Source organism: Rhinoraja longicauda, chromosome 3 (genome assembly GCF_053455715.1).
Source record: "Rhinoraja longicauda isolate Sanriku21f chromosome 3, sRhiLon1.1, whole genome shotgun sequence".
NCBI lineage: Eukaryota > Metazoa > Chordata > Chondrichthyes > Rajiformes > Arhynchobatidae > Rhinoraja > Rhinoraja longicauda.
Window position 1 is genome coordinate 46,380,870 of NC_135955.1, and position 11,589 is coordinate 46,392,458.

General features: G+C 41.7%; 1 protein-coding gene across 2 annotated transcripts in view; it reads left to right on the top strand.

The window, feature by feature from the left end:
• The window catches only part of carm1l (coactivator-associated arginine methyltransferase 1, like), a 68,916-nt gene extending 61,519 nt beyond the window's left edge, over window positions 1–7,397 (top strand). The window contains exons 12-13 of one of the 2 annotated variants that reach the window (XM_078396067.1): window positions 148–237; window positions 4,752–7,397. In XM_078396067.1, the coding sequence (XP_078252193.1) occupies window positions 148–237; window positions 4,752–4,764 (103 nt within the window). In that variant the 3' untranslated portion in view covers window positions 4,765–7,397. Of the gene's footprint in view, window positions 1–147; window positions 242–4,751 lie in introns of those variants that run through there. The other variant, XM_078396068.1, reaches the window with a different exon arrangement.
• Window positions 7,398–11,589: the final 4,192 nt, after the last annotated feature.

Sequence of the window (11,589 nt, forward strand, 5' to 3'; positions counted from 1 at the left end):
GTCGAACTTGGGTCTCTGGCGCTGTAAGGCAGCAACTCTACCGCTGCACCACCGGTTGTATATTTCCATCAATGTCCAGGCTCTAATAAATAGATCAGGGAAAATGAGTTTGGTTTACTTGGGTTTTCTTCTGCCTTCACATTGCAGGCAAAGTTACGACATTCATATTATGGCTATGGTAGACCAGACAGGCTTCAAGTCTGGGAACCTACTGGACTTAAAGAATCCTTTCTTCAGGTAAGGCATTCAGTTCTGCACGTTTTTTAAATTGCTACGGTCCAAAGTTATAGTATTGATCAATATTATTGCCCTATAAAGCATGGGCGCTTGAACATGATTAGATATGCACAGTAATGCTTTGTGAAGATAGACATATCTTTGGGAAGATATAGTCGTAAATACAAGATTTTGAATTTTAATGAATCAATGGTTAATGATGCTTGTATTGTGATATAATTAGCCAGTACACATTCAAACATACAAGAATGATATTAATCATTACTCATTTTCTTTTCTACTTTTTCTCGCATAACTAATGTTTATATTCTGGTGCGTCACCTGTGCCCAGACTTCTATCAACTGTTCTTTGGTTTCAAGAATGCAGATATTTTCCCCCTCCCTTTCCATCTCCATCTCTGAAGAAAATATTATATTCCCACAACCTCTAGTCTGATACCTCTTCCTGGGATCTGATGCCTTTGGAGTGCAAATTGTATCAGAAAGCTTCCAAGAAAAGGTGTGGATCTAAGTCCTGCCCTGAAGATGGGAACCTACTGGACTGATATGTGAAGGGGAAAAGATTAGTGAAGACAAATGTAGGTCCCTTACAGTCAGAAACAGGTGAATTTATAATGGGAAACCAGGAAATGGCAGATCAGTTAAACATGTACTTTGTTTCTGTCTTCCTTAGTGAAGACAGAACCAATCCCCCAGAAATACTAGGGGACCGAGGATCTAGTGGGAGGGAGGAACTGAAGGGAATCCACATTAGTCAGGAAATTGTGTTAGGTAAATTGTTGAGACTGAAGGCAGATAAATCCCCAGGGCCTGATGGTCTGCATCCCAGAGTACTCAAGGGGGTGGCCCTAGAAATCATGGATGCATTGGTAATCATTTTCCAATGTTCTATGGACTCTGGATCAGTTCCTGTGGACTGGAGGGTAACCACACTTTTTAAGAAAGGAGGGAGAGAGAAAACAAGGAATTATGAACCAGTTAGCCTTACATCAGTAGTGGGGAAGATGCTTGAATCGATCATTAAAGATGTAATAGCAGCAGATTTGGAAAGCAGTGATGGGATCGGTCAAAGTCAGCATGGATTTATGAAGGGGAAATCATGCTTGACTAATCTGGAATTTTTTAATGATGTATCAAGTAGAATGGATAAGGGAGAGCCAGTGGATATGGTGTATCTGGACTTTCAAAAAGCCTTTGACAAAGTCCCACACAAGACATTAGTATGCAAAATTAGAGCACATGGTATTGGGCGTAGGGTATTGACATGGATAGAGAACTGGTTGGCAGACAGGAAGCAAAGAGTAGGAATTAACGGGTCCTTTTCAGAATGGCAGCCAATGACTAGTGGGGTGCTACAAGTCTCAGTTCTGGGACCCCTGTTATTTACAATATACATTAAAGATTTGGACAAGGGAATTAAATGTAACATCTCCAGGTTTGCGGATGACACAAAGCTGGGTGGCAGAGTGAGCTGCGAGGAGGATGCTTTGAGGCTGCAGGGTGACTTGGATAAGTTGGGTGAGATGGCAGATGTAGTACAATGTGGATAAATGTGAGGTTATCCACTTTGGTGTCAAGAACAGGTAGGCAGACTAATATCTGGATGGTGTCAGATTATGAAAAGGAGAAGTGCAATGAAACCTGGGTGTGCACGTGCATCAGTCACTGAAAGTAAGCATGCAGGTAACAACAGGCAGTGAAGAAAGCTAATGGCACGTTGGCCTTCATTGCGAGAGGATTTGAGTTTAGGAGCAAGGAGGCTCTAGTGAGACCACACCTGGAGTATTGTGTGCAGTTTTGGTCTCCTAATTTGAGGAAGGACATTCTTGCTATTGAGGGAGTGCAGGGTAGGTTCACCAGGTTAATTCCCAGGATGGCGGGCTTGACATATGATGAAAGAATGGGTCGACTGGGTTTGTATTCACTGGAATTTAGAAGGATGAGAGGGGATATTATAGTAGAAACCTATAAAATTCTTAAGGGATTGGACAGGAAAAATGTTCCCCATGTTGGGGGAGTCCAGAACCAGGGGTCACAGTTTAAGAATAAGGGGTAGGCCATTTAGGACTGAGATGAGAAAAAACGTTTTCATCCAGAGAGTTGTGAATCTGTGGGATTCTCCGCCACAGTAGGTAGTGGAGGCCAATTCACTGGATGTTTCCAAGAGAGAGTTAGATTTAGCTCTTAGGGCTTACAGAATCAAGGGATGGGGAAAAAGCAGGAATGGGGTACTGATTTTGGATGACCAGCCATGATCATATCGAATGGTGGAGCTGGCTCAAACGGCCGAATGGCCTACTCCACCTATTTTCTATGTTTCTATGGAACGCAATAAATGAGGGGGTGCTGTGTGTATAGAGATTGGTTTCTTTTAAATGGGGTAAAGGAGTTATTTCCAGTCTTTTAGTTAATTAATATTCCTAAAAATAAATACAGGTTGTTGTATTGTTTTTTCTTACATTTTGTGGCCTTAGAATTCCAACAGCTATATTTGGAATTTACTTCATCTATAGAGCACCCGGGATCGATTATGCTGGACGTGTTCAGTTTAGAGATACCATGTGGCAAGAGGACCTTTGGCCCACTGAGTAGACCAGCGATCATCCCGTACACTAGTTCTGTCCTACTCACTCACAACAATTAACAGAAGCTAATTCATCTACAAACCTGCACGTCTTTGGAATGTGTGAGGAAATCAGAGCACCTGGAGGAAACCAATGTGGTCACAGGGAGAACATGCAGGTCTCTGGCGCTGTAAGGCAGCAACTCTACCAATGTGCCACCCTTTTGTGTAAAAAGTGATGCAAGCCCTTCTTTTAAATGTTAGTGGCATTACAACTTGAGTCATAACCAAGAATTCCAGATGAGAGGAATTTTGGACAGAACATAAGCTGGGAAAGAATAACAAGTGACATTGTTTCCCCTTTAGCCCTAACCTTACGCTCTAGTTTTGGACTCCATTCTCGGGGGGGAAAGAGTGGACTGCTTGATTTTTCAATAACATAATACTGTCAAGTTAGTTTGCACCAATCTCCAGGGAGAGAGAGAAGCAAAAGACTGCAGATGCTGGAAGTTGGAGAACAAAACGACTTGCTGGAGAAACACATTGGGTCAGGTAGCATCTGAGGAGGCAAAGGCATGGTCAATGTTTTAGGTCAAGACACTGCATATCCCTTTGCTGCCTGACCCACAGAGTTCCTCCAGCACCTTGTTTGCTGTCTAAAATCTCAATATATAAATAGTTCAAATGAGTAATTTTATAAATGAACACATATTTACTGTATCTTCGTGCATCAAGGTTGACATTATAGACCCTAAAATTATTTTGTATTCGCAAAGGAAAAGGAAAAGGAGAATTTGAGGTGTTGGAGACTGAAAGCATATCTTGAAAATGATGGTGAAGGACATGAGTAGAGATCTGTTTGAATATTTTATGTCTGTCTTTGCAAAACAGGTGATCAGTACTAATATTAATTGTTAAAGAGAAAGATTGTGAAATATTGGTAATCATATCCAATATGAGGGGGAAGAGCTATTAAAGTGAAGAGTAATAACAGAAATTTTAGTGCCTGGTTTTAATGCAGTGATTCTATTGCACTATTAAATTCCTTGCATCTTGTGGTAAATATTAATAATTTGCACTTAAACAAAAGGGCCATAATTAAGAGATTTATAGAGGATAACAAAATCGATCAGAAGATTAACGGTGAGGAAAATGCGGCAAAGTGGCGCAGCAATAGAGTTGCTGCCTTACAGCGCTTACAGTGCCAGAGACCTGCATTTGATCCTAACTACAAGTGTTGTCTGTACGGAGTTTGTACATTCTCCCTGCGACCGCGTGTGTTTTCTCCGAGATCTTCGGTTTCCTCCCACACTCCAAAGATGTACAGGTTTGTAGGTTAATTGGCTTGGTGTAAATGTAAATTGCCCCTAGTATGTGTAAGATAGTGTTAATGTGCGGGGATCGCTGTTTGGTGTGGACTCGGTGGGCCAAAGGACTTGTTTCCGTGCTGTATCTCTAAACTAAACTAATTTAAAAAAGTTCTGGACAGCCAGAAGATATTGGTCAGATGGGTGCGACAAAAAAAGTTGGTACCGTACTTCCATCCCTACATGTACCTTTACCCATTCTTCGGATGCTCCTTCATTCATAATTCTCCGACTAAGCTTGTGGCCATCTGTCCTGATATCTGCCGATGTAATTTGATGATATATTTCACCTTTAACCTCGCTTGTGAATCATCTTCAGATATTCCTGAAAAAATCATTTGCACCTCACAGAAACTAATACGATCTTGCAATATATGTGTCGGAGATACAACTACATTTTTTTTTTAATGAGTTCATTTGGGTATGTGAAAGAAAAAGTTTTACAATCTTAACTTTGAAAATATGATTAATCGTTGCATAATAAACATTTTAGCCAAATGTAAAAACCAGATAAATACTGATGAAGGATCTGATGAAAATGTTAGTTCTTTTATTTTTCTATCATTTTTCATTTTATCCTTTAGTTTTTACGAATGACAAGTTATGAAAAAGCTCAGTCCAAACTGACACCAGCATATCTTCTGAACAAGATACTCAGGTGACTGCAATGCAACAATATCAAGGTGGAACTTGAATCAGCATTTTTTGATGATGCCTCCTAATTGCAGTATCCCCTCTCTAGAATATTTTATCAATCTGTATTAATGAATGAATTAATAAATGCACAATGTGTCAACACAAGTGTTAACAATGTGCGAACACTTGTGCAAAACATCAGATACAGCCTGAGATTTTGAATTGACCAAAAGCAGCCAGATATACATCTGTTGTCAGCTGCATGGAATAAGAATAATATCATAACTGTGTAGCCTGTTTTATACATGTATATGGTATATATGAGTGTGTACATGTAAGATGTTACTGTGTAGTAGGTCAGATACAATTAAGAATATTGTGTAAATAGAACAGTCATATCAACTTTAATAATGGTTAAATTGCAACTTTAATGGATAAATTGCAAGAAATCGTTTCAATACTTGCCTAAAAGAAATTATTTTAGAATTAAAACGTTCAATAAGTATGGCTTATTTATATCTCCAGCATTCTATATGAAATGTAAAATATATTTTTCACTGCTCCATGACCTGCAACCAAGAATTATTAACTATTTTCACTGATTAAATTGCAATTTCTCCATACTTGGGCCTGTAGCATTGTTTTGCCCAATATCGAACTTGTATCTGGATTAGATGTAAAATAACAATATAGCGGACAAAACTCTTTACTGTCCAACAAATGAGCCAAAGTTGAGGATGATCTCCAAACACACAAGCTGCTGATTGCTTGTTCCTGACCAGTCATCTTTGCAGTATTTTTAAACTAATTTTAGTTCTAGCCTGTATCAAGTTATGGCTGGTGACATTGGACACTGCCACGTCTGTGAGAAGCAAATGACTACATCAATCATCTCTGCCAACTATGCCATCAGTATAGAATTATTCCTTTATTGTTATTTTTGAAAGTTATTTAAATGTTACCCAATTACACACTTCAACAGGAAACCAAGTTTTTAGTAGGTATTTAAATGATTACACATGTGAAAGAAAAAGAGAGGCTTGAGACGAGTGGTGTTCTTTGGAAAGGGTTTTTTAATAAACTTTCCAACTATGTTTATAAATCATACCTCGTAATATTTAGCAGATTCACAGTCCCAAACCAATCCATGAAGCATCTGCAAGAATCTGCTCCCAAAAGGATCAGATCCTGCTCTGAATTAAGCACACACATTAATGAGGAAGGAATCCTTAAGACCCTGCTACACTTTATTTTCCACAGAATTTTGCAATGAAAGGATCGGAGTTTGCTAGAATACTCAAATGCCTTTCTGGAAAGATATGTTGTACTCCAACTGCACAAAAAAAGATATTTCCTGGTAAGTGAAGAAACAAATATTAGAACTGAAAATTTAACTCCTGCAGGTATGATGGCACAATTGTGCCTAGTTCATAGAATGGAACATTTATATTCAGACTAGCCTAAGCTGCAACACACCTGTTTAGTGTCAGGACAGATGCCTGCTTCTCACTAGACAGCAGCAAGCTATTTCAGATTCGTCTGTGAACTGAATGATCTGTGGAAAAAGCTACCTCTTACACCGTGGCAATGGTAATACCAGTTAATAGGAAGAAAATGAACTGTGGTCTTGGATTGTTAGGGTTGTTTTATTGTCAATCGGAGAGACACAACACACAATTTAGAACCAAAAAACACACAGTTGGAAAAACTCAGCGAGTCAGGCAGCAACCGTGGAGGGAAATGGATGGACGATGTTTCGTGTTGGTACTCTTCAAGATAAGCAGCATCTGTACATTTCCCTCCACAGATGTTGCTGACCCGGTGAGTAGAGGGGAGCTAGTTGGGAGAATGAAGTGAGAGTTAGGGGTAGTGCAGGAGCTGGCAAGTGATAGGTGGATGTAGGCAAGGATGAGTTAATTGGCCATTGGCTCGGGTGGGGAAGTGAAGGGTACAGACAGTCACACAGGCTTGAAGTGCAGAACCAGAGATCAGGATGATGGGTAGAATACAGGGGGGGGGTTGGAATAGATAAATAAAGGACCCTCGGTAGGGAATAGTGGATGATGAGCAGATGGAGGATGGGACAGAAAGTGCGTGACATAGGCAGGGGGAGTGGAAAGAAAGATGTGCAAGGGAGAGGAGCTGGGTAGATGTGGATGGGGTGCAGTTAACCCGGATTTGTAGAATTCAATGTTCATGCCATTGGGTTGTCGGGTACCCAAACAGAATACGAGGTGCTGCCCTTCCAGTTTGCATGTGGCCGTGGAGGAGGCCAAGGCCATATGGTCAGAATGGGAAGCGGAATTAAAATGTCCAGCATCTAGGAGCTCCAGCTGGCCCTGATACGCAGAGCGCAAGAGTTCAGCAAAGTATTTTCCTGATCTATACTTTCATCTCACTGATGTGGATATGGTGACACGGAGAACAATTAATGCAATAGACAAGGTAGGAGGAGGTGCATGTAACCTGTCTCACCTGAAAGGGCAGTTGGGGTCCCCAGTTGGAGGTGAGGGAGGAATTACAGGGACAATTGTTTCATCTGCGGTTGCAAGGAAAAGTGCCTGGGAACAGATGAGCAAACCAAGGAGTTGCAGAGAGATGTCATTAGTATTTACTTGACAATTGCTTAAATCTGTGTTTAACATTAAAGATGTACCTTTTTATCAATGTCAAAGTGTCAGCATCTGGATGATGAGAGTTTTATATTCCATACATATAGCATGTATAGTTTGCCTTTAGTTTGAGTATAGAGTTATATATTTAAAGTACGTCTTATTAACCTTTGAAAACCTAGGACTACCCTGTCCCTACAGGAAGTTACTTTCCCAGTGACTTAGCTAAGCTCCTGACTTAGTTAAAAGTAAATTTGTTTAAATGTATGAGACAATCAAAACCCCCCCAAAATAATGACAATGCAGGAAAAAAATCATAATGACACACTTTAAAAAAAATTAAAATCTAAATTTAATAATACTTCCTTGCAGTCATTCTTCATTGTAATGGATGAATTTGCAAGCACTCCATGGGATACTCTTACATAAAGCGTAGCAGGAGCCGACTAAAGTCAGTCATATGAAGTCGAGTTTATTGTCAGATGCTCAAGTACAGTGAGGTATAGGTACAATGAAAATCTTGCATCACAGGCCCACAGCCTCAGACAATACACAAAACATAACATATAAGACCGTTGCTCCTGCTCTTTCTGAGCACTTCGACCAATATTTCTTTTAGCATGTTTTACCCAGGTGCTTTACTTTCGAGGCAAACTAAAGGACACGATTTGGATCCCAGTGCAAACAGCTTTATTCATGCATTCTCATACACGGTTAATCGTAATACTTAGGCTCTAGTGCGTGATCGGTCGAGTCCCAATCACTATCTATTGCACTTGCTCATCGGTGTCTTCACTGGGCCCCTGGAGTCCAGGGTTTTCTGCTCATCACAAAGGTTGGGCCCCTGCCTCGTGTGGTGCCAATGCTGTCTTCACTCCCTTGGCTGGAGCTTGCTTTGGCCTGTACTGACTGATACTCAATGGATTCACAGGCTGCTGCCAAGGTTCTGCAATGCTGAGCACAAAATGCAGTTAACATTGCCCTTGGCTTGCTGATGGGGAAGCAGTTAGTTATACTGTAGCCGTGGCCTTCCAGAAACCTGTCAGCTTGACCAATTAGACGTCAAGTTGGGAGGACCACTACTCATCACTTTAAAGGATAATGAATTTGGGTAAGTCTTTGAAAGCAATCCTCCAAATAAGGTAGACACCAGGAACTGCAGATGTTGGTTTACCAAAAAGGTTTCAAAGTATTGGAGTAACTCAGCGGGTCAGGCAACATCTCCAGAGAACATAAATAAGGCAACATTTTAGTTTGGATCCCTTCGAGTCTAAAGAAGAGTCCTGACCTGAAATGTCCACCTATCCATGTTCTCCAAAGGGTACTGCATGACCCGCTGAGTTACTCCAGCACTTTTTCTCCAAATAAGGTCCAGACATGAAACCGAGATTCCACACCATTCATTCTGTGTCTCTATTGTTGCTCTTTCTGCGGACTGACGTCAAATATTCGTTCACTGATCAATGGGTCTACAGGAGGTCAGTAACACCAATTCTTCCACAGTATCATGAACCTGTGAGCTCAGACTGAATGTCTGGCCCAGCCAGTTTTGAGGTGGATTAGATCTTCCATTTGTCCAATATCAGTTTGGCCAAGCCCCCATGAATCTCAGCTTCTGAGAGCCGCTTGCCCACAGTGAAAAGAAAAACAGGTGTTGATTTGTGCTATGAACAACCACTTGAAGCACTTCACTACAGTGTGAGTGCGACTGGACGGTAGTCATTGAGGCAGGTCACCATGCTCATCTTGGGCACCAAGATGCCTTTTGAAACAGGTGGGAACCTCCGAAGCAAGAGGTTGTGTAATACTTCAGCCAGTTGATCCACACAGGTCTTAAGCACTTGGTCAATATGCCATCTGGGCTGGACGCTATGCATGGATTTAGCTCCTTGAAGGATGCTCCGACGTTGCTTCAGAGACAGATCTCAGGGTGGAAGCACATGCAGGTATGTCATTTTTCTCCTTTTCAAAGAATGCATAAAAGGCATTTAGTTCACCTGGAGGTGATTCATCAGGGTGTGTAGGGGATTGAGCAACATACTTGAGAAGAACATCAGGAGGTCAAAAAGAGGACATGTGATAGTAGTGGGAGATAAGATTAGGAGAATCCAAAGCGATCTTTTAAGAACATTAAGATAAAAGGGATAATTAGAGAGAGAAGGGCAGCACGGTGGTGAAGAGGTAGAGTTGCTGCCTTACAACACTTTCAGCAGCACAGACATGGATTCAACCCCGAGTACAGGTGCTGTCTGTGCGGAGTTTGTATGTTCTCCCTGTGACTGCGTGGCTTTTCTTCGAGATCTTCGGTTTCCTCCCACACTCCAAAGACGTACAGGTTTGTAGGTTAATTGGCTCGGTATGAATTTAAATTGTTCCTAGTGTGTGTAGGGTAGTGTTAATGTGCGGGGACCGCTAGTCAGTGCGGACTCAGTGGCCAAAAGGCCTGTTTCCGTGCTGCATCTCTAAACATAAACTGAGCTTAAACTTAAATAGGGCTCCTCAGAAACCAAAGTGGTCATGTATGTTTTAGTCTTAGTGATACAGCACGGAAACAGGCCCTTCAGCTCACCGAGTACGCACCGACCAGCGATCCCCACACGTTTACACTATCGTACACACACTAGGGACAATTTACAGATATACCCAGCCAATTAACCTGCAAAACTCTACGTCCTTGGAGTGTAGGAGGAAACCGATGATCTCGGAGAAAACCCAATGGGTCACAGGGTGTACATACAAAATCCGTACAAACGGCACCCGTAGTCAGGATTAAACCCGGGTCTCTGGCGCTGCAAGTGCTATAAGGCAGCAACTCTACCACTGTGCCACCGTGCCGCCCAAATGTGTGGAACAGCAAAATCTTTTTGTTATTTTTTAAGGGCCCTGCCACCAATATCTTAATAATGGATTCCAGAATTTCCCCCACTATTGATGGTGGGCTAATTTGCTTTCTGTTTCCCATTTTTGTCTATCCTTTCTTTAAGTTCTAAGTTTATATTTGCTACAAATCTGAGGGATCCAATCTAGAACGATGGCAACCAGTGCACTCGGATAGCCAAATCTTTCAAAACTGATGCGATTCAGTCGGTCCTGGGGATCTAGAAGTTTTTCGTTCTGTACATTTTTTGAATTTTTATTTAGAAACTAATGCTGGCTTTTTTCAGCTGTTTGTTCATGCCAGACTTTTTTTTTCACTGCTTTTTCTATAAAGTGGAGGAATGATGGAGACATTTACTTTCGTATAGTTTAAGACGTACCTAGATAAGCACTAGAATTGTTGAGGCACGGAAAATAAAGGACAAGATAAGTGCTCAGAGAACAACCTGTCCCTAAACACCTCTAAGACTTCAACTTCCGAAGGTCACATAATGGGGAATACGCTCCGATCTTTATCAACGGGGACAGTATGGAGAGAGTGCCCAGCTTCAAGTTTCGGGGCACTCACATTTCGGAGGACCTCACATGGTCCACTAACACCGCTGCACTGGTCAAGAAGGCGCAGCAACGACTGTTCTACCTGAGCACACTGAAAAAGACTGGTCTGCCCCAACAGCTGATGTCGACCTTCTACCGCAGCATCCTAACGCATGGCATCTCTGTGTGGTATCTCAGCAGCACGGAGGCAGAGAGGAGAGCTCTTCAGCAGGTAGTCTACAGAGCTCAGAAGATTATCGGGACACAGCTACCAGCCTTGGAGGGCATCTACAATACACAATGCCTCAGGAAAGCCACCAGCATTCATAAAGACTCCTCACACCCCTGCAATAGTCTGTTCGAACATCTACCATCTGGCAGACGCTACAAGGCCTTCTACGCCCGCACCTCCAGACTCAGGAACAGCTTCATCCCCAGGGCCATAACTGCTCTGAACCGCTCCTTCTGAGTCAGATGGTCACGTCGCACATTGACCCAGCACAGACCTATTTGCACTTTATTCTGTATTAACTTTTAAATTTTGTTTCTCTGGGTTGTCTAAATTTCTGTTGATTAGCTAATTAATTTATTGCATCGTATGGAAGTCGCATTAACAATCTCGTTGTACCCCTGTACAATGACAATAAAGATATATTGTATTGTATTTTGTATTGTATTGTATTGTACAAAGTGCTGTTAAATGGGGTTAGTAACGATAGGCATGGAATTGATGGCACCGAGGGTCTGATTGTGTGGTATT